This window comes from Telopea speciosissima, chromosome 3 (genome assembly GCF_018873765.1).
Source record: "Telopea speciosissima isolate NSW1024214 ecotype Mountain lineage chromosome 3, Tspe_v1, whole genome shotgun sequence".
NCBI lineage: Eukaryota > Viridiplantae > Streptophyta > Magnoliopsida > Proteales > Proteaceae > Telopea > Telopea speciosissima.
The window spans coordinates 50,345,819-50,373,501 of NC_057918.1; the positions used below are offsets into that span (position 1 = coordinate 50,345,819).

A 27,683-nucleotide genomic window follows, 5' to 3' on the forward strand; every position below is an offset into this window, starting at 1 on the left:
CGGTAGTCGGAAAAGGTGCATCGGAAGAAGTAAAGTTGCCGTGTTTGAACGAATCGATGTTTTGATGGGTTTTGAGTAAAAGTTCGATCTCGATTTCTTTTCACGCTCAAAACCCTCGAAAAACCAGATTTAGTTTATCGTTTCATTAGATCCTGTTCCTTGGATTTTTTTTTTGTCAAATGGGTTTTTGGAGTGGAGTCCTGTTGTAGCGGATTTGGGATGTGAAGACACTTCTGGAAGTGGGAATCTTGTATTTGGCTCTTTCGATGTTTGGTTTGCTCTGTTTCAACGTTTGAGAACATGGTAGTCGATTGTTTCTCCGTTCACGGGTCGGAAGATTTGGAAATGAAAGATGGGGGTCAGGATAAGATTGTGAAGAAATCTTTGAAGCGGAAGAGGGTTTCAGTCCCTGAGTATGCGAGCCCAGAAGATAGAGAATCCAGGATTAATGAGTTACGAGAAGAGCTCAATAGTTTGTTTCAGTACTTTAGAGAGGTTTCATTCCAAAAAGTATGTTTCGATGAGAGTAGTGGTGGTGGTTGTTCAAGTACTTCCATGATTGCTTGTTTTCTGGAAGAAAGCGATCTCCCGCACTCTAAACTCGTGGAGAAGATTTATGATAAGCTGAAGATGAGAGAGGGGATCTCTTTGGCTTATGTGCGTAGTACGGTACTTTCTGTTGGGCAGAGGTTAATGTTTGGCATTGCTAATGCCGATGCCGATGTGTTGGAAGATAACTCCGAAGCATGCCTTTGGTGTTGGGAGGTAATTTTTTGCCCTTCAATTTATGTTTTTGTTGATTATAGTGTTTGAAATTTTCGTTTGTATTCAAACCCTCCTTTCATTTTCTTTCTTTTTTGGCATAGACAAGAGATTTAAAGTTAATACCAAAAATCCAACGTGGGGGTTTAAGTATTAGGCGTACTTGTCGGAAAAAAATTCGTGAGAGAATCGCTGCTGTTTCAGGTAATTGAACAAATTTTTATGAACTTATATATATTTTAATTTTTTTTTCTTTGCAAGGATTCATGTAGCCGACACCATATATATATATATATATTAATTAATAATGTTTGCCCTGTTTGAGGTTAAATTTTTTACTGGGAATGATTTGAGGGATTGAGTTTGCAATCCATGGACCATTTTCTGCGATTCCCAAATGATTGCCCTTGTTTTCATTTTTGTTTCTTCTATGATGATTATGGGGTGGGTGCTTATGGTACTTATGTCAAGGTGATTGTCTATCTACTTGATCTTCTTTTTATCTCATTGTTGTACAAAGTCTTACTTCTATCAAGTCTGAGAGGAAGTGATGGGACTATAATGTGTACAAAATCAATGGCCAACAGTTGGCTGTATGCTGACTGGGTGGAGAATTTTTCTCCCTGGCATAGGTCTTCTTTTGGAGCAGTGGACTTAGCTGATTGATAGTCATTCTTATCTCCCCATGCCAAAGAAAGAGTGGTTTTGGAATGTAGTTGCTAGACATGCTTGTATGGGTGATGATCTGTATGAAAAACTGATGCAGTTTCACGTAGGGTAGATAGGGTTTATTTTTGTCAATTTCCATTTTTTTTATTAACATTATCTCTTTGTTAGCTATGTAGGAGTGAGACCAAATTAACTTTGAACTCTATTTTCAGTCTTAGGGTTTGTTTAGCAGTGATGCAATATGGGGTTGGAAACTCTAGTTCAGATATCTTATGGATCCATTTCAAAAGGTAAGGATAATGACAATTTGGTAAATAAATAGAACCTTGAAGGCTTACTTAAGAAGATAAAGAGGAAAGGGATAAGATAGGAATTAGTAATTAAATAATAATTGTTGTCTTGGGTTTAAAATAAATAAAGGAGAGGAGTAGGATTATGAACTACAGGGAAGGGCATTTCATGAAAGAAGGAACTATGGTGCTGTATAAAATAGCATCACCAAAGTTGTCTTTTACCCTCTGATAACAGATCAGTAGGGGGCTTAGCTTTGAAGAGATCTCCCTCAAGATAGAATCGATCGAGCTGGGACTTTGCAATATCATTAATCACAGAAGCGAAACAAAGCAGGGACAGAAGATAAAAGAGGAGTGATAAAAAGAGAACAATAATGGAACGGAAGAATAGAAAATTGAACAAGACTGAAAGGGGAAGGAAAGGGAGCACCTAGATTGGAGAAAAGATCAGGGAAGGAAGGGCAGCGGCATGCAAAACACACAACAAATCACCAGGATGAGGAAACTCAACTCAACTTTATTCCATCTTCAATTCTCTTTAAATCATTGGATTACAAGCATTTATATAAAGAGAGAACTTGATGCAGACTTATCACCAAATTTGGCTTCTTTGCTTAGGAATAAGTCTAGGGTTGGGTTATATACATGTTGGGCATTTGATCCCATGGGTTTTCAATGTAATATGCCACTTTTATGGGCCTAAAATATGGGTAATAAGATTACATACGGGATTAGTTAATAGATTTCCTTTTATTTTGTTAGTGGCCATGTGATTACTTAAGTGATCATGTGACTTGGTTAAGTAGTCATGTGACAACTTAAGTTCTCATGTGATTATTTAAGGTTGTTTTTTTTAATAAAAAATTTATTGAGGATTAAAGGCAAAGAAAGCTAAAGCTAAAACAGGGGTCCAAGTACTAAAATGTAATGGCAAGGGCAACAAGCCTCTTGCTCACCCAAGATAAATAATAAAATAAGGCTACGGGGGATCTGTGAGGTGCACCGAGGCTGTCCTTATCCTATTCGATCGTCGAGGGATCTCAGCATATAAACCAGGCCAATCAAGAGCCACAAGGACCAACAGAGCCTCCTCTTCTGGTGAATAGGGAGATGAAATTTTTTGCAACCCCACTTCTAATTCCTTTTCAACCTGATGTTTTTCTACCGCCGCATCCACCGCCTTAACACCAAGATTTGCATTCCTTTGACGTTGAATTTTGCCAATAACTAGAGTTGCCATATGGGAACCCACACGACCACTTCGAAGAGCATTCCTACGACCATCACGATTTTTTCGACTCAACACCTGAGTCCACCCGCCTTGCACCTCCTCTTGATCAGAATGGTCCTAACCTGATCCACGAGACCCGGAACCAGCACTAGACCCTTCCATGAGTTCACCTTCACCAGCTCCAAGACCCGCTCCATCAAACCGTGGTGAATTTGAAACCAAAACACCTTTTGAAATATCCCCATTTAATTCTCCCATATCATGCGCAGATTACATAATATTAGGAGATGGCACATAATCTCCACAAAATTGCCTTTCCAAAATAATAGGGGGATCTTCTCTAGTTTTAGGAGATAGAGATTGACACAACTTCTCCCCACCAATTTGTTGGGTTTGAAAACCATCCTTATTTGCAATCAACCCATGATTTGAAAATTTTCCAACTGAATTCCCAGCCATATCCGCCACCTCATGGTTACCAGAATTATTGGGAAAGGAGTTAATCAAATTCTTCCCACGTTCCCTGCCCATTAAGGATCCCTCCTTTTCTTGAAAATCTGCGACAACTAAGGAAACTCCAATCCCCTCAGGGCCAGCTGGCGGTTTTGAAATAGGAAGGTGAGGATTCTTGCTTGGAGAGAGAGAATTGCTGGCCGATCCTCTCACTGAGTTAGCCTTGTAAGAGTTGGCCGAGTTAACTCCATCTTCCTCAATGTAATGAGCACCAGGTATTGACGCCGCTTTGTCCTTCTCATGTTGACGAAGATCGTCCAACTTCGTGTGATGATACAAGGAGACCTGATGGCCCAATCTACTGCAGTAACCACATCGTTGCATTCCATCCTAATGTGACTATTTAAGTTGGGTTGGATTAGGACTATATAAGTCCATCCATGTTTTGAGTCTATTTCCTTTGTTATTTCATTTTACTAGTCAGTTTAGGTTACCTAATAGGTTAAGGATTGGGTTAGACCTTTCCTTTTTAGTGTCGGAGTCTATTTTTGAGTCTTTTATATAAGGTTGTAAGGGGGACAAGTATTGAACACGGATTTTGATGTTAATGAAAGCTATTGGCTGCTTTCTTCTCCATTGAAGTTTTTTGTCTTGTGTCTGATCAAGGCTGGTGGGATGGTGTTTGATCCAATTGACACCTTGCGGTGGGAAGCCCGGGTGGTTCGTTGGTGGGATTGGTGATGTAGGAAGGGTTCCTAAAGTCTAGGTTTACCACAAAATTGAGTCCTCAACATATAGGCAGCAAGCATACTTCCCTTACAGTTAGATTTAGGCAATAAGAAATAATAAAGTTATGATCAGAATTTAATTAAGTTGATGCATTCTCAATACTTTAGTTCCAATTAGGCAACAAGTGATGGTGTTAATGATTAACAACATTAAGTAGGAACACTGCAGGGGCTGTCAAAGTCCTTAAAGAATAAAAATAGTTGCTGTAATGATTCTGTTTACCAACTAATATGCAAAACAGTAGTAAATATATGTAGATTATTCAGCCTAAAGGTCTACTAACAGGTTTGCATAATAAAGACTTGTTAAATCTAAAGAACTGTGGCATCAGAAAGCGTGGGTTGGGAGGGGTTAGACGCTTTGTGGGTTAACATGTTAATGAAGAGGAGAAACAGAAATAGTAAATAATAGAAGGGAAGGGGGGAATAGTACCAAGATAGAAGAAGAGGAAGAAGAAGAGGAAGAAGAGGAAAAGAGAGAGAAAGAGACTTACTCAAGAAGAAGAAGGATCCAATGCTCTGCACTGTGTTGTTTTTATTTCAATTCTGTGTCTGTATATTCTGCAGATTATTATATATTTAAAACAGCAAAAAGGGGTGGTTACAAGTATGGGAAAAAAGGAGATAGGTTGCTGTCCACATTTGGACAGTACACCAAAACCGTGGAGGGGAAAAGGGTGGATGGGAAGAGGGAGGAAGTTACAAGTAACTAAATTTGTAACTTCCAAATAAAAACAGAAAACAAAAAAAACTGAAAAACTGTCTAATTTAAAATTCAAATTAACTAAGCAACACATGACTGAAAAAGAAAATAAAATAATGACAAAATTAAATCTGCTGATGATGCTGACATGGATGATATGCTGATGTGGATGCTGATGTGGCTGCTGATGTGTCACTTCTGCTTTCTCTTCCTTTGGTATACCTTGAGGGCCTCATTAATTCTCCTCGGATTTAAAGAATTCATCTCTAGTGAATGAAAATTGATGTAGTGATCTGTAATGATGGACTGATTTGTTGTAACTCTTCAAATGTAATCCAAGAGATGTCCATATCAGGTCTTCCTTTCCAACGCAGTAAAAACTCTTTGGATTCTTCATTATGAGCTGAAACTATCCTCTCATCAATAATCTCCTCAATCTCTTCAGCTTTCTGTTCAAATCTTGGTATAGGAGGTACAGAAATGGGTTGTTCCATAGGAATAGTAATAGTAAATGGGGAATAATCTAGATCATCCAGATAAAATGAAAAAGGAATGGGTGAATTGTGGTAGGAAACAAGGTCCTCTACATTAAATATATTGTTGATTCCCATATCAGTTGGTAAACCAATTACATAAACATTAGCATTAATTCTTTTGAGAACCTTGAATGGACCTGCACTACGAGTATGTAATTTACTCGTTTTCCCTTAACAAAACGTTGTGGTTAATTCTCACCATTACCATATCACCTTCTTGGAACTCTTGAAATCTTCAACGTACATCAGCCCTAGATTTGTATTGATCATTACTTATGGATATTTTGCGCTTTATATCTACATGTAAGTTATGTATATGCTGCGCAAAGGACTCAGCTGACTGGGATACTCTAGAGTTAGAAACTGCAGGTATGAGGTCTATGGGTGCTCTAGGCTGATAACTCAAACATATCTCAAAGGGTGAGAGACCAGTGGTATGTTTTATAGATTGGTTATAGTCAAACTCAGCTTGGGCTAGGACACGATCCCAACTAGTTAAGTATTCACCTATAAGACAACGTAATAGATTTCCTAAACTCCTATTGATTACTTCAGTTTGGCCATCAGTCTGGGGATGGAAAGCTGAAGAAAAACGGAGTTTGGTATTCATCATCCGCCACAAAGTTCTCCAGAAGTGACTGGTGAACTTAACGTCCCTATCAGATACTATTGACTTGGGCAGCCCATGGAACTTCACAACCTTATGAAAGAACAATCTTGCAACAACAGATGCATCGTGGGTCTTGGAACAAGGAATGAAATGTGCCATCTTCGAAAAACGATCCACAACCACAAATACAGAATCATGGCCCCTCGAAGTTCTAGGTAGACCAAACACAAAATCCATGCTCAGGTCTTGCCAAGGAGCATGTTGTACAGGAAGAGGAGTGTATAAGCTAGTGTTTTGCTTACGTTGTTTAGCAATTTGACATGTATGGCACTGACTTACAACTCTAGCAACATCCCTTTTAAGACCCGCCCAATGAAATCGGTCTTCTACAAGGGTAATGGTCTTATCTCAACCAAAATGACCAGCGATGCCACCAGCATGTAATTCCCAAATCAGAAAATCTCGAAGTGAAGTTCTGAGAATACAAAGCTTACTCCCTTTAAAAAGGAAGCCATCTCTCAAGAGATAATCAGATTGACTAATAGGAGTGTTGTTGTTCAAGGAAGGAAACAACTCACTAAAATCAGGACAAGTGGGGTATTGCTCTTTGACCTTCTTAAATCCTATAATCTCTATACTCATGGTCTGGAGCAATATTGAAACTCGATTCTTAGCACTGATAGGAGAAATGATCATGTTCCTCCGGCTTAATGCATTAGCGGCAGTGTTCGTGACATCAGGTTTTTGTTTATGTACAAATGTGTACTTTTGTAGAAACTCAACCCATTTTGCATGTCGTGGGTTTAGCTTTTTTTGTGCACTTAGGTATTGCAAAGCCTGATGGTCAGAGAACAACACATATTCATGCGGTAAGAGGTAGTGACACCAATAGCGTAAGGCTTGCACAACCGCATAGAATTCCTTATCATAGGTGGAGTATCGTTGCTTTGCTTCATTTAATTTTTCACTAAAATAAGCAACGGGGTGACCTTCTTGTCCAAGAACACCACCTATTTCTACACCTGATGCATCACGCTGAACTTCAAAGACTTTTAAAAACTTCGGGAGACGAAGAACTGGGGATTCCATTATCAACCTCTTAATTTCAATGAAAGCCTTTGCTGCATTTTTAGTCCATTTAAATTCTTTCTGTTTAATGCAGTCAGTGATTGGATCTGAATCGGTAAATGAACCTCTTGTAGAAAGTAGCTAAGCCATGAAAACTACGTACATCATGAATGCTTTTTGGCTCAGGCCACTCTACAATGGCTCTAACCTTTTCAGGATCAGCAGACACTTCTGCTTTTAAAACATCGAATCCTAGGAATATGACTTGAACACTCATGAAGGTACACTTTAAGTTAGCATAAAGCTTTTCTTTTTGAAGTGCTTGAAATACTTGCCGCAAGTGATCTAAGTGTTCAGCCTGTGATTTACTATAAATAAGAATGTCATCAAAGTAAACCACCAGAAATTTACCATTGAATGGTCTAAGCACTTGATTCATAATTCTCATAAATGTGCTAGGTGCATTGGTTAAACCAAGTGGCATAACCAACCATTCATAGAGACCATCCTTCGTCTTGAAGGCAATCTTCCACTCATCCTCTGGTCTAACTCTAATTTGATGGTTCTCGTTCTTCAGTCGATCTTTGAAAAGATAAGTGAGCCAGCCATCGTATCAAGCATGTCATCAAGTCTAGGTATGGGAAACCTATACTTGACTGTTATCTTGTTGATAGTTCTACTATCAACACACATGCACCAAACTCCATCTTTCTTTGGTGCGAGTAAAGTAGGAATAGCACAGGGACTGAGACTTTCCCTAATGAATCTTTTTTGAAGCAAATCATTGACTTGACTGCTTAATTCAGCATGCTCTTTTGGATTCATTCGGTAATGTGGTAAATTAAGCAATGAAGAACCTAGAATCAGATCGATGGCGTGTTGAATGTCACGCATTAGAGGTAATTCATCTAGTAGTTCTTCAGGGAACACATGGCCAAATTCCTTTAACAATGGTTACACTACTCTAGGAGCCGTAGTGAATGGGTTTGAGGAGTCAGTATCACTCTGCTTGGCAACTAGAACATAGACAACCTTGGATTTCTTGCACTCAGATTCAAATTGTTTCTGGTTTAAAATTTTGAGTGTCTTCAAGGGGGCTTGTTTAGAGGTACTTCCTTTGTTATCTGGAAGTTTTACCTCTTTTGGGAGACTAGGAACCAATCTAATCTTCTTTTCGTTGAATTCAAAGATATAGGTGTTAGACTTTTCATAATTGATAGCATCTTGGTCATATATCCAAGGTCTACCAAGGATAATGTGAGCGACGTCCATCTCTAGAACATCACACCAAACTCTATCCTGGTAACCAACAAAATGTAATGGAACTAAACACCGAAAATTGACTGGGATAGTAGATTGATCTACCCAAGCAACTCTGTAAGGCTTTGGATGAGTTTCCGTTTTGAGTTCCATTCGAGCAATTACACTCTTGGAAACCACATTCATACAACTACCGCTGTCGATAACAACGCGACAGTTCTTACAATTGTGGCTGGTGTAAGTAACAAAGATGTTGGTTCGTCGCCAATCATCATCACTCTTTGATTGTGAGATCATGCATCTCACGACACCAAGCTTGGAGGCATCAATGATCTCATCCTCCTCGTCAGATATGGTCTCATTGGGAATGTAATCCTCATACTCATCATCTTGGGTATTTTCTTGGTCATAATCTTCAGGTTCTTGCCCTCCAACATTGAGGTTCCTATTGGGACAATCCTTAATGTAATGTCCAAACCCCTGTCACTTGAAACATTTCGGCTGATCAGTCCTCTTAGGACCTTCTCCTAAGATGCCTTTTCCCTTGTTATCAAACTGACGCTGTGGGTTTGCATTTTGCAAGAGGCTTTAAAGTACTTGCAAGGGGTTTTCGGAAACTAGAGTCTCCAGTTTGGAAGCTTTTCTTTGGAGGAAAGATCCTCATTGAAGCCTCTAACTTTAGAGCTATCCGAAATGCTTGGGGAACAGTTCGCACCAAATTAGGGGCCATTCGTGATTGGATGTCAGAGTTAAGTCCAGTAAGGAACCTGGACAATGTTTGTTCCACATCCTCTCAAGTACGGCTTTTGATTTTCAACTCATTAAATTTAGCCATGTACTCTGTCATGGACAACCTACCTTGTCTTAAGGTGTTCTTTTCCTTTAGCAATTGTAGCCTATAGGTGATAGGCAAAAACTTCCTTTTTAACCTCGCTTGCATTTCTACCTAAGTGTTGACTGGTTCATGACCAAGACTATCTTCTTGATACTCTAATTCTGTCCAAAAGTCCTGGGCAGCCTCAATAAGTTTGATATTTGCAAATTTGAAATGGACTTCTTCGGACAGCTCATAAAAATCAAAGTATTGGTCCATTTGCCGGATCCAGTCAAGTAACACTTTAGCATCAATTGTCCATCATAAGTGGGTGCATCCAATTTGACCATCTTTTTGATGTCCATACCTCTATTATGGTGGTCATATTCCTCATCGTCATCATAGGGTACATGACGCCTTTGAGTATGATATCCACGAGGTCCACAACCTCTACCACGGCCTAAACCTTGCCTAAGGAAGTTATCCCCCATTCTATCATTTTGTTCTAAAGGTGGTTCGGGGATTTCTGTCCTAAGCCCATTATCTTGTAAGTTCTGATGGGATGGTTTGTCGGCACTATGGATGGGTACATCCATGTCGGCCAATTTGGCTATAATGACTTGCAAGCTTTAGGTGATGGTTTGTATGCTTGCATTTTGAGCAATACGATCAGCCTTGTTAATGGCCATCTCATTCTGGATATCCTCAAGAACTTTCTTATTTGCAAGAAGAGCATTTGATATCCCTTCAGGACTCATTGGGCTGTTCAAAGAACCAGGCATGATTTGGTATGTCTTACCACTTCGGGTGGACATACACAATGGAAAGGACTGCTGGAATTTAATCAAAACCAGAACTGCTGTTGGGAGATTTTCTTGAGTTCTAGGGTCTGTTAAGGACTTATAATTGTGAAAGAATTTCAGCCCTTTCAACCTTGAGGTTGACAATCTCTTTCTCAATAATATGACTTCGATACAAATAGCCAACAACACTATTCAACGTAGCAAACCTAAGGAGGAAACTTATGTCATCCAATTGGCTGTAATAGTCACTCAAAGCTTTTTCTACTAGGGTTAAACTATTTTTCAGATTAGTCCTAGTTAAACAAGACATCCAGCCACAAGAAGTCAGTAGTAAAGACTCAATTATATGGTGACAACAATCCCCTAGCCTGGCTTTGATACCAAATTTGATGTAGGAAGGGTTCCAAAAGTCCAAGTTTACCACAAAATTGAGTCCTCAACATATAGGCAGCAAGCATACTTCCCTTACAGTTAGATATTAGGCAATAAGAAATAATAAAGTACTGATCAGAATTTAATTAGGATGCTGCATTCTCAATACTTTAGTTCCAATTAGGCAACAAGTGATGGTGTTAATGGTTAACAACATTAAGTAGGAACACTGCAGGGGCTGTCAAAGTTCTTAAAGAATAAAAATAGTTGCTGTAATAATTCTGTGTACCAACTAATATGCAAAACAGTAGTAAATATATGTAGATTATTCAGCCTAATGGGCTACTAACATGTTTGCATAATAAAGACTCTTTAAATCTAAAGAATTGTGGCAACAGAAAACGTGGGTTGGGAGGGGTTAGATGGTTTGTGGGTTAACATATTAATGAAGAGGAGAAACAGAAATAGTAATGGATAGAAGGGAAGGGGGAATAGTACCAAGATAAAAGAAGAGGAAGAAGAAGAGGAAGAAGAGGAAAAGAGAGAGAGAGAAAGAGACTTCGGTCCCGTTTGGTAACACTTCCATTATGGGAGAATGTTCTTTCACAGAAGTGCTCTTTTTTGATTCTATGCTGTGAGAATAATCTCATGGAAGAGAAACAGTGTTTGGTAAAACTGTTACATTTCTGTTCCACGAATAGAAAAAGAACAGAAACAGTGTTTGGCAGACATTTTACAAAATCACTTCTTTTATACAGAAAATTACATAAATGTCATTATGTTCATTATCCTTAAGAACTCATCTTGTTCTCTTTGAGACCATTTTGCTGTCAGCAGGACTCTTGATGAAGATGTCATTTTGCTAACATTGAATAAAATATAATTAATTAGTTCCCTAATTGATTTACAAACAACAACCATCAACACAAATCCTATATTTCTAGCATGCTATAAACTTCATCAATCATTGAGTTCTAGCCTTCAATTGAAATTGAACAACTTATAATTTTTCTCATGCATTAACATATAAATATCAATATTAGCTATCTCATGGGCAATCAAACAACTTAAATCTTTTATATAGTTCATGAAAACTTTTTAACATCTAAAAGGGGTAAATGGGGCAAAGGGCCACAACTGCATGATAAATTTTTCCTTGGCTAATTTGGATTGTAGCAACGACTGTCAATGAGCAATGCTTGCTTGGCTTATTTGTAAGCTTGGTTTGCTTGAGATGAGCCCAAGCCTTCGCATAAGCTCAATCAGCTAAAGAAGCCTGACCAAAGATGTAGGTTGTATGTTTGGCTGTATCCGTTCTCTCTCTCTCTAGTCTCTATCCCACTTTTCCTTGGTCTTCTCTCCCCCCCCCCCCCCTATTGTGTCCACTTTCCTCTTATAAATTAATTGTTTGTTAATTATGCCTTATTCGGTTCTAAATCACACTCGGATCATTTACAAGTATTCTAAAACACAATTGCTCCTTCCCACCCTTGGGTGATGGAGACTTGGGGAGTTGAATTGAAATCTGAAGAGGTGGAGGTGGTGGTGGAGGTCTGGTTGGCTACGGTCAATTCCTAGCGAAGCACCACAGAATTTAAATTATAAGATAATCAAGGATTAAGGGGAGCTCTCTCCCAACGAGGTCAAACCCCCCAAATAATCCCAAACTCTATAACCCCACTGGCCGACAATTTGTTCCACCCTTCACATGCAAACAAAAACTGAAAATCCCCTTCTCTTTCCTCTGGATTTCCGCTCCATTTTCTTCTTTTTTTCCAAACATCTCTCTCTCTCTTCAACAATGATCAATTCAATGATGATCAATCAGACCCAGAAGATAAAGCTGAGCTGAGATACAAAACCTTAACTCATCTTTCTTGGGGTTTTGGATTTTCCAGTTTCAAGAGAGTTTTTGTTGGAAATTTCAGGTAGGGATTTTCAGAGAGAAACAAAGAAATAACGAGGGGAAGGGCTGTTTCTTTTAGGGTCTTCATTCTCAGGGTTTTTCTTTTCCATGGAAGAAACCCTAGTTTCTTCTTTTCCGATTGTTACTCCCTGAAATCTCAGGGTCTGTTCACACAGGGAATATCACCTCTTCTTTCGTTTAAGACCCCTAACGGTAAGGCAATGGGTATGAACCTTTTCTCTCGTTTAAGAACCCTAACGGCAAGGCAGAGAGTCACCTCCAGGGTTCAGAGGTTCTGATTGAGAGAGAGAGTCACCTTCGATTGCTGTCAAGTCCAGTTGCAGAAAGTCACCTTCGATTGTCGTCAAGTCCAGTTGCTGAGGGGGTCGTGCTAGGGAGAGTCACCTTCGGAGATCGTAAAGTCCAGTAACAGAGGGTTGTGAGGAGCTCGTGGAAGAGAGAATGGCGTGAGAGGAAAGACACCCTTCTCACTCGAGTGTGACTTCTTTATCGGGAATAGCTTTTCATTTCTCTATCCTTTTGATCTTTAATTTGTGTTGAAGAATCCAAGAAGCTTCAATTTGGTGTTTCTCAATTCCTGATCTTCTCATGTTTTTTCAACCGGTCTAGTCCAGGAGAACACAAGATTGAACCATGTGTGCCAAACGTATTTCTATTCTATATGTATTCCTGCAGAACAAAAGATCACTAGAAGCACTCTCTAGGAGTGTTACCAAACGGGACCTTACTGAAGAAGAAGAAGGATCCAATGCTCTGCACTGTGTTGTTTTTATTTCAATTCTGTGTCTGCATATTCTGCAGATTATTACATATTTAAAACAGCAAAAAGGGGTGGTTACAAGTATGGGAAAAAAGGAGATAGGTTGCTGTCCACATTTGGACAGTACACCAAAACCGTGGAGGGGAAAAGGGTGGAAGGGAAGAGGGGGGGGGGGAAGTTACAAGTAACTAAATTTGTAACTTCCAAATAAAAACAGAAAACAAAAGAACTGAAAAACTGTCTAATTTAAAATTCAAATTAACTAAGCAACACATGACTAAAAAAGAAAAGAAAATAAAGACAGTACAAAATCTGCTGATGATGCTGACATGGATGATATGCTGATGTGGATGGGTGGCTGCTGATGTGGGACGTGGCTGCTGATTTGTCACTTCTGCTTTCTCTTCCTTCTCTTCCTTTGGTATACCTTGAGACCCTCATCAATTGGTGTTTGATTCAATCAACACCTTGCGGTGTGAAGCTCGGGTGGTTCTTTTGAAGCTCTCCTTCAAGTTCAAGCTCAAGATTCAAAATTTATTTAAGATCCTCTAACCAACTGATCTGCCCTTGCAACAACAGTAAGTAGAAACTGAAAACAAAAAAAAATCTAGCTTAGAGCTACTAAAAAGAAACTACTACTTGGTAATTAAGAATGGCTACAAAAGTAGAAACTTAAGTAGCAACTAAAGTACTAAACTAAGCCAGCAATAAAATCTTCCTTCTCGTACTATGTTCAATGGGCCCACAGAATCTCAGATATCTCCATAGACTTTCTTCTCCATACAAGGCCTATGGGACCCACTAAAGGTGTCAAAACATCTCTTTTTCCAGCTGCTGGCAATGGCTACATAGGGGGCAGTAATTGGACTTGAATGTGGTCTTAAATATTAACCAACACAGGGCCCAAACATGCTGGTTCGATGGGCTTGCTGGTAGGCTGGTTCTCTCCTTTGATCTACATCACTCCCCCTCACATGTTGCCCCTCTTTTGGATGATAGTACACGTGGCATATGTGTGGCCTCTCTTTTGGGCGGCCGTACACAGGAGTATTATCAACTTAGTGGGCCTGGTGGCTTTGATACCATTTGAAGTGTCCAAATCAAAAGCTTAAGCTATTTGGTGGCAAGGCCCAACTGGTATACAAAAGTATCCAAGGTCCCAAAGTTTTCCAATGTGGGATTATACCGTATAGGCATGGTTCAAGATCTCGGTTTCACAGCTTAGCTAGACGAAACCTTGGATCGATGCTGGATCGTACCAGTTTTCGACAATATTTCAGATATCTCGGTTGTTTTGACCTGTTTATACTGAAATTGGCTGAACCAGTCACTTAATATTCCCCATCCCCATTGAAAGTATCTGTTTTGACGGGTTTTGACACCCAATTCCATTGTTTTACTGGTTTCGACACAAGGGAGCAGTTTTTTGGCCAAAAACTTCGATTTGTTGCCCAAATTAGTTCATTAAACACCATTTTTTTGCATTCGCATCAAGATTCAACCCTTCTACACCTTGTATTGGAAGATTGGAGCTTAAAGGTTATTCCTTTTTGTTAGCATTATTAGGAGTTCTTTTTTCTTTAGTTCAAGTTGGATTTTCTTTCTTTACTTTTTTGTACAATCCAGCTTGAGGGGGAGTGTTGGAATATGTAATCCAGAATACCCCCATACCATGGGGGTATTCTGGTCCCTTTGGGGTTAATTTATTTATTATGTTATTAGGTACAGTCGGCTATGTGGGTTTTAGTTCCACATCGCCTATTTTAGTCCTTTGTAACTTTCCCCTCTATTATAAATAGAGGGGCTTACCTATCAATGAGAAAGTAACATTCTAAGCCATTCCATTCTCTAATTCTCTCTTTCTAACCCACAATTTTGCCAACATGGTATCAAAGCTGGTCTGATCTAGGTTAGAAAAAGAGAAAGAAAACCCTAATCCATCTCTTCAATCGACTTCTCCCTTCTCCCTTTCTCGGCTTCTCCTTCTTCTATTTTTCTTCTTCTCAACCTTGTAAAGGGGCAGCATTAATGAGGTAAATAGAACATACCAATGATTTAGTTGCTGCCCCCCTCCCTTTCTACCTTTTTTTATTAAAAAATTTTGTTTGAAATCTGCTGGAGCCATACTTGTGATATTGGAGCTGTCCAGGATTTTTTGGAGATTTGATTTCTACCTAATGAAGACTGATCCTCCATTGTTGGAGCCTCCTGTGCACCCTTCTACCCTATTCCAATGTCTTCCTTCCCTTTTTTCTTTCTCTCCATCTTTTATTAACTTTTTCAGCCCCCATACCCAAATCGATCTCAACTTGTTAAGGTTTTGTTCAAAACCCTGACTCCAATCGATTTTAGGGTTTCCTTTTTCAGATGCAGCTGATTTTTTGGGGGGTGATTCCCTATTACTACAAGCCGTACTCGACCTAAGTTTGGACCCATTCTGATGGCTGGATTTGTTTCTACAGCAAAATTTCCTTAACCTGCTAATTTGGTTACCTGCTACAAACCCTAACTTTCAGGTTTAAGTTTTTGCTAATTTTTGGAGGGCTGATTACTCCAACTACAAGGACCACTCGACCTTAGTATTAGCCTCTTTCTAAGTGTTTGAAGACCCCTAACCCCAATCGATCCTCCTTTTCAGGGTTTTACAAAACCCTGACACATATCGATTTTAGGGTTAGGGTTGCTTGCTGCTGCTGGAGTTGTTTGGAGGTATTTTTACTATCAAGAGAGGAAATTTACTTCAATTATTCATGGTTTGAAGAAGTTATTTTACACAAGATAGCTGTTGCCCTATTTTTTCTGCACTTTTTGGTGTTTCTCCCACTTGAAGATCAAGTCTCAATCACCAAGGAGATTGGTTATTCGAACTGGAGACCCATTCCCGCAGTTGAGGTCAGCATCTATTACCAGAAGACATCACCTTTGACAAGTCATCATGACTTTTGTTGAAGCCCCCTTCCCTACAATCAATCTTCACTTTCAGGGTTTTTTACAAAACCCTGCTTATAATCGATCTAAGGGTTAGGGTAGTCCTCTTTTGCTGATTTTTTGAGGAGAGTTTTATAACCATCAGAGGAGTATGCAACCCATATTTCAGCATCATTCATCAGTTATTTTTTGGAAAAAATTCAGGTTCATTCTTATGGCTCGGTTTCTCCAATTGTCAACTCATTTTTGTACTTGTTCCTATGTGGCTGGCTGTTTCAACTACCTATGGATCTGTTGGGTTATTTAATCTATACTTGCTGGTTCTATTGAGCTTTACTACATATATTGCTGGTTTTATTGATTGGCTTCTGTAAGCATGACCGGTTGACATGTTACTACTACCTTTATGAGGACTACTGCTGCCGTATTATTGAGACTGAGTATCTTACTATTGGAGATCAAATTTCTTTCATTATTGAAGAGTCGAATCTACTACCCTGGAGATCAGCTTATTTGGGATTACAGCAGTGTGTTCCAAGGTTATTGGTTGCAACTACAAACCTATTCAGTTATGTGAAGCTTTTCTGGTTTATATCCGGCTTACTTTGAGAGCTTGATCCTAGCATACTTCACAAATTCAGATCTGATCCAAGTTTTTTGTTGAAGCTTCTTACATCCATTGCTGTTCAAATATCTTCGTCAATTCTATTTAGCATGTGGGAGTTTATAAATTGGAGTTTTGCACACTTGTTCTTCCTTATGTAAAGATCGATCAAGTTTTTGAAGAATAGTGCCTTCTCCTTCTAAAAATCGGACCAGTTCTTTTATAATTCAGATCTGATCATTGGAGATTGGTGTTTTGGAATTAATTTGATCGATTGAATAAGGTTGAAGATTACTTTGTTGCATTGTTTTTGTCCATGGTTCATTATCCCGTTGCTCTTTTCACTTCACCACCTCCCAAAACATACCTTTGGCATATACCCATAACCACTTTGGATGATAATGGTATTCTCTAATTTGCCATTTCTTCCTTTTCCATTACCCTTAGCACCTCTTGGAAAATTCTGGAATATTATGTTTTTGCCCTATCTCTTACATCATCTCTGCTATGTCCACATGTACTACACTTGAGGGGGAGATTATGTACAGTACACCTACAGACATTGTAGAAGCAGCACTTGCAGGAACACTTGGTGCAAAACATAGAAGATCAGAGTTTCCACCATTGCCATTGGGTATCTCCTTTGTTATTGGGTTGAGTTTGCCGTAAGGGGGAGATTGAAGTATTAAAATATTGAAGATGTTTGGTTATTGCCTGCCTATGTGAGGTTCTACAGTTGGGTTGATCATTTATCATTTCCGCTGCCTGATTCATTTATTTCTGTTGCTTGCTGCCTTTGTTACTTATCTTCAAGATTATCATTAAGAGATTCATCACTGGACAACTGTAGAAGATTGGTGAAAGCTGCCTTTTTAAGAAGAAATTTCAGTCCTGGTTTGCTGATCATGTCTGTCCAAGTTTTGAAGATCTATTTTTTCAAGTTCTTGAAGGTTTATTTGGGAGCTGCATTCATATGTCAAGTTGGATTCTGTTGCAACTTAGTTTTTTTCCATTTTGTTCAAGTTGGGCATTAGTACCTTGTATGTGCCAACTTGAGGGGGAGTGTTAGCATTATTAGGAGTTCTTTTTTCTATAGTTCAAGCTGGATTTTCTTTCTTTACTTCTTTGTACAATCCAGCTTGAGGGGGAGTGTTGGAATATGTAATCCAGAATACCGTGGGGGTATTCTGGTCCCTTTGGGGTTAGTTTATTTATTATGTTATTAGGTACAGTCGGCTATGTGGGTTTTAGTCCCACATCACCTATTTTAGTCTCTTGTAACTTTCCCTTCTATTTAAATAGAGGGGCTTACCTATCAATGAGAAAGTAACATTCTAAGCCATTCCATTCTCTAATTCTCTCTTTCTAACCCACGATTCTGCCAACACCTTTATCCTCAAATCTAATTTTTGGTAGAATAAACTAATAGACATGGTAGTTGTCTTTCAATTTATTGTAATATGGGGTTGAAGAGTATAATTGTCTATAGGGTTTTATCTTGTGTTGCCCTAGGGGCTTTAATGTCTTTGTACTTCATATCTTATTATTATAAATAAAGAGTGAGTTGTGTCCCTATGACACAAGTCACAAATCCCAAAGCTAACACATTTTTTACATGTTAGATAGAATGGTCTGATCTACGACTTTACAGAATGGGATTTTTTTAGGTTAATTATTATTGAATCTTCTGTTTTAAAATTGATTTTCCCGCAACATATTTTTGAAAAAAATAGGGTTAATTCCCCACCACTGAGCATGGGGGTGGGTCAGGTGTTGGGTCATCTTTTATCGACATAATCTTCAAGTATTCAGCCCAAACATTTGTGTCGGCTCCACCTACTTTCAGTCTTGGTTATCTATTCCCTAGGTTGGGATACCTCCGACATGTTGATGATGGGGTTATTTGTGGGCAGTAATGGACTATTAGAACAATTGGGCCCAAAACATGTCATATGATATATATGTGTTGCATTCGGAGGAGCGGCTACGACATCTTCAGTGGTACACATCTCGTGGGTTGGACCCGCCAATTAACTCCTCGTGGAATTGAGTGGCGAGTGTTGTATGCTTGTTTTCCCATTCTAATGTATGTTTTGATTGTTTTAGTAGCTATTTACATTTCTAGTTGCTAAATTATATGTGGATTCAATGCTTATTATAGAGGTAGTGTACAACAAAATTTAGTATAACCTAGCAAACTTGGGTCGAAACTACAAGTACCATTTTGTTTTTTTTTTTTGTGTATGTGTGTGAAAGTAATACATGGAATATGTGTAAAATGTTAAAAATACACAACCAAAATAAAATAACATTTTTGGGCCTCGAAACCTTGATTTTGAGTTGGCTCAGAAAAATACGTGGTTTCATTTGAAACCTGCTAAGTCTCGGTTTCGGCCAGGGTCGAAACAGAGATTTGGATCCTTGCTTACAAGGGAACCATCAGCCATTGTGTGGGTTCAGTTTTGGTTTTGTGCTTGAAGGTACCTTGAATGTCTCACCTGCTCACTTTTTATCTTTTAAAGTCCTCCAAAAGAAACATTAAATTATCCAAAGGGAGGAAAACTTATATTTTGGACAGTGGAAGGTGAGGTTCATGAAATAAAAAATGTTGTGGGTCATGATTCATTAAACTTCTATTTGCATGTTTCACTTGTTTGGATCTTATTACTCTGATGTGTCACATGTATAACACAGGGAAGATGGCGTCTCCCATCATGATCCATTTCTCTTTTTAGGTTCTGATATTGTTATACAATGAGTGGGTACTGGGTACTAATATCTGAGGCATTTTTCAGCAATGATATCATCATTACAAATGCCAAAGAGCTGCCAGAACTACAGAACTGATTTGGTGAAAGCATCAGAAAAGATTGGTAAAGTATTGAATCAAGCAGACATTCGCTTGCTAGTGGAAAACATGGTGCAGAAGAATGGTACCGACATGTATGTACTTGTACTGGCTATGGAGGTTGCATGCAAGGGTTTGATGGGATATTCTTGTTAATAAATTTTATTGGCTGTTGTAGGGATGAAAAGGGAGCTAAACTAAAAGAGAAAGAGCTAATCAAGGGACTGGAGAGAAATAAACGAGAAGTTGAGAAGGAGAAGAAAAAAATGGGCCGTGAACTTCAGAAGGAGAAAATACGAAGTGTAAGTACTAAAATTTTGCAATCCTTAAGGATATCTGATTGACTGGCTGTAGCTGCATCTCTTTTGTGTAGGCATTACTTAAGTGTCTAGATTTACAATCTGAAACTATTGATCAGGAAGTTAAAACTGAGTGGGAAGTGAATGTAATTAACATGTAATCTGTTGTATGGCTTCGAACGAGCTTTATTGTTGTTCTGTTGTTTCTCTCATGCTTAACCATGCGTGGAATGTTTTTTTAGTTGGATTTTAGGTTAAGGATGTAGGTAAGAGAAGAGGAAGAAGATGGAGGAGAAGAAGAGAGGAAGGAGAGAACAAGGAAATGGAAGAGTGATATTTCGGTTGTAATGCTTGTGTGTTGGAGAGACTTCTCCACACTCTATATTACTTGAATAGAACTAATAGACTTATTACATCCATCTCCCTAGGGAGGTAAAAGGTAAAAAGAGACAAACAAGATAAAATACATAATAAGGCAACTAGTCCACATTCTAGTTCCCAAACTACCCCTGTTACATATCTACTAACAACTCTAACACTCCCCCTCAGGCTAGAGAATATATATCATGCATTCCCAGCTTGCTTAGGAGAGAACTGAACTGAGGAGAGGCAAGGGCCTTGGTGAGGATGTCAGCCAGTTGATCACCAGTCTGCACAAAAGGAGTACAAATGCAGCTAGAGTCTATCTTCTCCTTGATAAGTGTCTATCAACCTCAATATGCTTAGTTCGGTCATGCTGAACAGGGTTGTGGGCAATACTGATGGTAGCCTTGTTGTCACAATAGAGTCTCATAGGGCCTTCAGTGTCAAATCCCAGTTCCTGAATAAGTCTTTTCAACCATATGAGTTCACACACTCCATGAGCCATAGCTCTAAATTCTGCCTCTGCACTGGATCTGGCTACAACATGTTTTTTGCTCCTCCATGTAACCAAATTACCTCCCACAAAGGTAAAATAGCAGGTAGTAGATCTCCTGTCTGTAACAGAGCCAACCCAATCTGCATCAGTGAAACCTTCCACTCTCAAGTGATTGTGTCTGGCATACAACAGTCCTTTCTCTGGGGAAGACTTCAAATACCTAAGAATGCGATACACGGCATCCAAGTGGCCACTCTTGGGAGCATACATGAATTGGCTCACCACTCCCATTGCATAGGAGATATCTGGGCGTATTAGCAAGATAGATAAGCTTCCCAACCAGCCTTCGGTACTTTCCCGCATCAACAAGAGCATGACCATAATCATCTCCTAGTTTATGATTCTGCTCAATAGGAGAATTTGCTGGTTTGCAGCCAACATCCTTGTCTCTGTCAATAAATCAAGAACAAACTTCCATTGATATATGTTGATTCTTTTCTTGGTCCTTGATACTTCAATTCCTAAGAAGTACTTCAAGGGGCCCAGATCTTTGATCTCAAACTATTGTGCAAGTATCTTTTCAGTGTACCTAGCTCAATTATATCATCTCCTGTGACCACAATATCATCAACATAGACAATGAGGGCTGTGATGTTACCATTGCCCCGCTTGGTAAAGAGAGTGTGATCAGCTTGGCTTTGGGAATATCTTCTTCAGAATAGCTTACCGGAAGCGTTCAAACTATGCCTTCGGTGACTGTTTGAGACCATATAGTGCCTTCTTGAGGAGGCACACTTTCCCTTCAGCTGAAGGCATTTTGAAGCCTGGTGGGGGTTGCATGTACACTTCCTCTTCCAAGTCACCATGGAGAAAGGCATTCTTCACATCTAACTGACATCTAACTGTTATGCTTAGCCACAAGAGCGAATGTCTCCTGATAGTCAATCCCATAGACTTGACTGTACCCCTTGGCAACCAACCTTGCTTTGTATCTCTCAACAGTACCATCAGATTTATATTTGATTGTATAGACCCATCTGCAAGGGATGTCACCTGGCTGAGAGTGATGAATCTCAAGATGTGGATTTGGATCCAAAGAGGACTCTTGGTAGATCTGCTTTCCTTGGTTGTGTATGCCTTCACCCTTTTTGTATGTAATGTGGTAATCCTTCTCCTTACTAGGACCACTTTCAACCATCAATTCTGTATTCACACCTGATTGATCACCAGTATTAACCACATCCACAGTCTTGTGTGTACCAATGTCAAACATGAAAGGAGAGATAGGGAGAGGAGAATGAAGGAAATCACTAGCCTGTTCACTTCCACACTTCCCCCCCTGAAGAGGATGCTGAGAAGAGGCAAAGAAAGGAACAGATTCAAGGAAGGTGACATCCTTGGAGATAAGACACCGGCGAGAAGAAGGGTGATAGCACTTGTAACCCTTGGTAGTTGAAGAGTACCCAAGAAAGAGACACTTGAGGGCTTTGGGATCAAGTTTAGTGCGTGCCGATTTGTTTACATGCACATAACAAACACAACTAAAGACTTTAGGAGGAAGAGAGAAAGTAGAACCCTTGGGAGATAAGATGTCCAAGGGAGATTTGAAATCAAGAAGTTTGGTAGGCATGCGATTGATGAGAAAAGAGGCAGTGAGAAGAGCAACAGATCAAAAGGTCTTGGGGACATGCATACCAAACAAGAGACTACGGGTGACCTCCAATAAATGGCGATTCTTTCTCTCAACAACCCCATTTTGTTAGGGTGTGTCAACACACGCTAACTGATGGAGAATGCCATTATTAGTAAAGAAGGTTTGGAGGCCACCAAACATGTATTCCCCCCCTTTATCAGATCGAACAACTTTGATCCGAGTGTCAAACTGAGTAAGAATCATCTGATAAAAGGTTTTAAATGCATCACAAACATCACTTTTATGTTTCATAAGAACAGTCCAAGTAGCACGAGAAAAATCATCAACAAAGGACACAAAGTAACTATAACCAAATAAAGAGGTAGTAGGGGAAGGTCCCCAAACACCAGTATGCACAATATGAAAAGGAGCGACTCTATTACCATGATATGGATAAGAGGAACGACAATGTTTGGCAAACATACATGGTTCACATTGAAAAACATGAGAAGAAGCAACCGAAGAAAATAAGTGAGGCAACTGTTTCCTCATTACAACAAAAGATGGATTGCCAAGATGACGATACCATAACATAACAGATTCCACAGAACTACTATCAGTATGGCCACACACATAAGACTGAGCTGTGGTAATAAAGGGTAAAAAGGATAAAGGCCTTGCTCTTCACGTCCATTACCAATAATCCTCTTCGACACCAAATCCTGAAAAAGGCAGTGAGAAGGGAAAAATGTGACGCAGCAATTCAAAGATTTCGTCAAGTGACTTACAGATAAAAGATTAACTGTAAGGTTAGGAACATGAAGAACTGAAGTAAGAGAAATAGATGAGGTGATAGGAATACAACCCTTACCAGATATGGAGGATAGGGAGCCATCAGCTATCCTAACCTTATCCTTACCAGAGCAAATGGTATAGGAATCATAGTTATGGGACGTACCAGTCATATTGTCAGTGGCACCAGAGTCAATGACCCAAGACTGGGCTGCAGTAGAGGCTGAAGTAGAGACCTGTAAAGTTGAGGATGATGAGGAGCTGGCTACAGAAGGTGTAGAAGATGTGCTAAGCTATGACATGACCCGGCGAACCACTGTATCCATAAAGGTGGAGTCATCCAGTGTAGCATCTGCCTCAGTCATCACAGAGTGAGCTCGAGCTCCCCCTTTACGGCCACCACGACCACGTGTGCTAGGAGGACGGCCATGAAGAGACCAACACCTATCCTTGGTGTGTCCAGTTCTCCCACAATGATCACATTTAAACCGGTCCTTACCAACTCCACTGGCACCTATTGTCTCCACTGTATTGGCTACCTCTTGGTTAGGCTCCGGGCCTCCACCACCTCCACGGGTATCTCTGGAAGAACTGGAGTTGAGGGCTGATCTCTCAAGAGAGGATACTGAAGCTGGCTCTATAGCAACATGCCGAGTCTCCTCGCTCTGTAAGTAATTACAGACCTTACTAAGAGATGGAAAGGGAGACCGGCCTAAGATATGAAGCCTGATGGGCTCATAGTCAGGGTTCAGGCCACCAAGTGAAGTGAAGACACGCTCTTTTTCAAGAGTCTGATATACCTTAGCCTCATCCTCTAGATCCCGAGGATACTGAAGCTGGCTCTATACACGCTCTTTGTGTGACATTGGTGTCATGTGAAAGGTTATCGAGTTATTTATCAACGAGACAAAGACCTTGTGATTCTGACTTGTATAGGAACAGCTAGGACCAATTTTTACTGATGGAGTGTTTATCTGCCATGGGATTCTATCTTAGTTTGGAGTTCTATTTCAAGTCCAATTCACTTGTAGTTTTATTTAATTGCGAAACAGGATGAGCACTCGTGGGGGTTGTTTCTTGTAATTAGATTCATATTATGAGCTTTTTTTTTAATTGTTAAAGAGGGTTATTTCCTAGTTGGTTTAGGATTTCTCTTTAGGGTTAATGATGCAGATTTGAGAGAAGATCTGCAGGTGATGGGCATAAGAAAGAGAAATAGCCCTGTGCTGGTACAAATTGATGCAGCACCAAGTGCCCACACCTGAATGAAGAAAAAGAAGAAGAAGCAGCCCTGAAATTAGGGGTTAGTTTGGGAGCCGTAGCTTAGGTTTGCATTTTAGTATTTTCCATACTTAGTTTTTATTTCAGCTTATTTGTAAACTTAAATTGAACCGGTTAAAACCATGGTTTAATTTAAGTGATTTAATTAAGTCTTTTTATTTTAAGTTGTTAGGGACAATTAGGTCTTTTCATTTTAAGTTGTTTTAAGTTATTTTAAATTTAGCTACACCCTTCCACGATTTATGAAGGAGGGATTTAAATTGTATTAGGATTTGGCCTATGGCCATGTTATAAATAAAGGTAAATCGTGGGAGGCTCCCCCCTAGTTGAATATTTACTAAAAAAAACAGAATTGTGCTGCCGCCATTGTTGCTGCTGCTGCTCCTTGTGAGTGTTTGCCTTGTGGTTCTATCAAGGAAGAAGGGTAGGTGGATCTCCTACGACTCCTTACGCCGTGACGGCTGGGAGGATCTCCATTGAAGGTGGTTCTATCCTTCTCTAGTGCTCAATCCAATAAGTTAGTTTAATTTTCTGCAATTATCCTTCTCTCCTAATGTCACACCCCGGCCCGGTTAATAAGGGCGAAGTGTGACTGGATGTTTGACATCCAACCAATCCCAAGGATCACAAGTGCAGTACTCCATTTACAAACATATATCACAAATACAGTAAACAGACGCAGCAGAAACAATTTAAATAATAGAAGTAACATCAATAATAAGAGAAGTCTAAGTGATATTTCATTTATATAAAGGATTTAACTTGTGTTACAGCTATACAGTTCTCAAAAGTAACACAAGACAAGCTATACAAGAACTAAGCTATATCTATACAAAAGTGTTATAAACACAAAAAGAGTGGGGGAAGAAGCCTAGACTGCCAGGCCAGATTTAGGAGAAGGCACAATCATCACATATGCACGAGGCCTCGTGCACCACAAGCAGCGGATCCTCAACTCCAGCACCAGTAGGAAGATCCAGAGCGGAAGTAGCTCCCAGAGAAACACCAGTAGTAACAGAAGTAGTATCATCTGAAAAATAAGGTTAACCATAGTTGTCAAGGCGCCTAGGCGAACCAAGGCAAATGAGGGGGTCAGAAACTAAGTCGACACCAATAAGGCGCCAAGGCGACACCAGAATTTAAGGCGTGACAAAGGCGCTTGGACGCCTAGGCGACTCCTTGACAACTATGAGGTTAACCACAGGGGTGAGCTCCACTGAGCCCAGCAAGGGAAACACACAAGCATATGCATATAGTCCATGATGAATGATCTAAACTACGTATGCTTCTAACAACAGTACCAAGTCACATAAGGTATAAGTGCTACTGTGGTAGGTATGATATTCTCGGTCCCGGAAACACATAACCAGACGTCGATCACCCGAGCGATACCACTCTACCACGGTGGGGACCCACCAGCTCAGGTATTACGCATCTGACGCCAACGAACCCCCAAATGCTAACCCTACTGTTTGTTCCCATTCCTATAGTACTCTTCGGATATGGGATAGTGAATGGCATCCCGGAATCATCCTTTCGAACCTACCACGGGTTATCCAACATTTCTCTCTGTTGGTAAGGGTCGTAGCACTGGGTTCATGTCAATCCTAACCATATGCATTCTATTATGATGGCATATGAATCAAATAAAGATAAAGCATTTCTGTCTGACAACATCAACATCAATAGTAATTTCAAGAACGAATAATAGATGCAAATGCAATGAAGATGCAACCTAACATCATGCATCATCTAATGCAAAGAAGATAAAACTAAAAAAAACTATATGAACAGTATTTTAATATGATGTATGACATGGCAACCATTAACAAACATAAATTAAGTAAACAAACACACTAAAATTAAGGTCAAATACCCTTACCTTAGATTATAGAAGAACCTAGCCAAAAATAGATTCCAATTCCCACAACAAACTCACCAACAGTACACAACAGCCCTATTTAAACATAAAACAACATAAATTAAGTAAGAGTCAAACCCTAGGTCAATACCCCAAACAACCCAAACAAAACAAACACAGTAGGGGGGAGCCGGATGGAGTCTGGTACAGGGGCCGGACGTCCGCCTGGTACTTGCAACTCCATCTGCCTCATAAACTAGAAAAGGGGGTTTTGTTGTTTGGCCATGGATCTTGACATGCACAACCATAAAATCACAAATTGGCTAAGGGGAAAGGAAGATTACAGCATTTGGATCATTACAACCCATTTGCATGTTGTAATTGAGGTCTTTACAATCATTTACCTGATTCCCTATGCTAGGGCTGATATGGGTCAAGAAGTCATCAAGGATATGAGGAGGAGGAAAGAAGCCTAATAATTACAGCAGGGCTTAATGGCCTACCTGGTTATGAGGTAGATGAGATGGTGGCAGTCCAAGTATATTGGCCTTCCCAAGCTTTCTCCAATTCCATATTGTAAAGTCCCCAAGTTCTAGCCTCCTTCTCCTTGCATCTCTTCTTTCTCTTGGAGGAAAAATCGATTTCAGCTTAGGAGAGAAAGAAATGAAAAGTAGAGATAGGTATTCCTTATATAGTAAGCCTCTATTAAAGGCTGTTTGGTTTGGGCTATGTAGAATCAGATTTAGGAAAGTGATTCTCCAATCTGATTTTATAAAAATAACCATATAATTACCTATATCTAAGTTATATGGGTGATGTCATGTGACATAAGCGGGAATCTAGCTGGGTATACTACTGGGAGTTGGATTCTGCACTGGGGATGTGGGTCGCTCAATAGGTAATTACTATTCTGCCCCTAATACATTAATTAAACAATTATATTATATATATATATACATATAAGAACAGGTTATTACTTACAATCCAGCCTAGGAAATGGAGAGCTTCTGCATGTGTGCATCCAAGCATGTCTGACACATGTAGCTCAGATGCAGGCAGCCAGTAGAATCTTTGGACTCAAGAATGGCTAGCTGTGTTGACTCCCTGGAATCCTCCATAGGTGAGTCGATGGATTGGTCCGAATCCACCACTGATGCAGCCCACAACATTGAAGCTAGCATAGGCACTGAACCAGAACTTGAAATCACACAAGTTCCAAAGTTCAAATTTATATGGATTTCACACCTAATCCTCTATAGCCTACTCTAATCCTCCCCCCAATCGATCCCCTTCTATTTTATTTGAATTCCCTCAAAACCCGAGATCTTCTTAACTCCAGCCAGCCTTCATCCTTCATCATATTCAGCCCAAATTTAGACCACAGCTCCCTCCTCGCACCCCTTACACTCGACTGTAAGCTCTGCCCCCATTCATCTCTTAAACCCTAATTCCCCATTAACCTCCATTAAACCTAAAACAACCTAAATCCTGTTCGAACCTAATCTGCCATTAAAACCCCCCATATTTGG

General features: G+C 39.7%; 1 protein-coding gene across 1 annotated transcript; it reads left to right on the forward strand.

The window, feature by feature from the left end:
- Positions 1-300: 300 nt before the first annotated feature.
- On the forward strand, positions 301-19,889 carry LOC122655253 (chromatin assembly factor 1 subunit FAS1-like). The gene is made up of 5 exons (XM_043849461.1): positions 301-765; positions 867-966; positions 19,377-19,524; positions 19,608-19,731; positions 19,803-19,889. Exons 1-5 carry the CDS (start codon positions 301-303, stop codon positions 19,887-19,889), a joined length of 924 nt encoding a protein of 307 aa, XP_043705396.1.
- Positions 19,890-27,683: the final 7,794 nt, after the last annotated feature.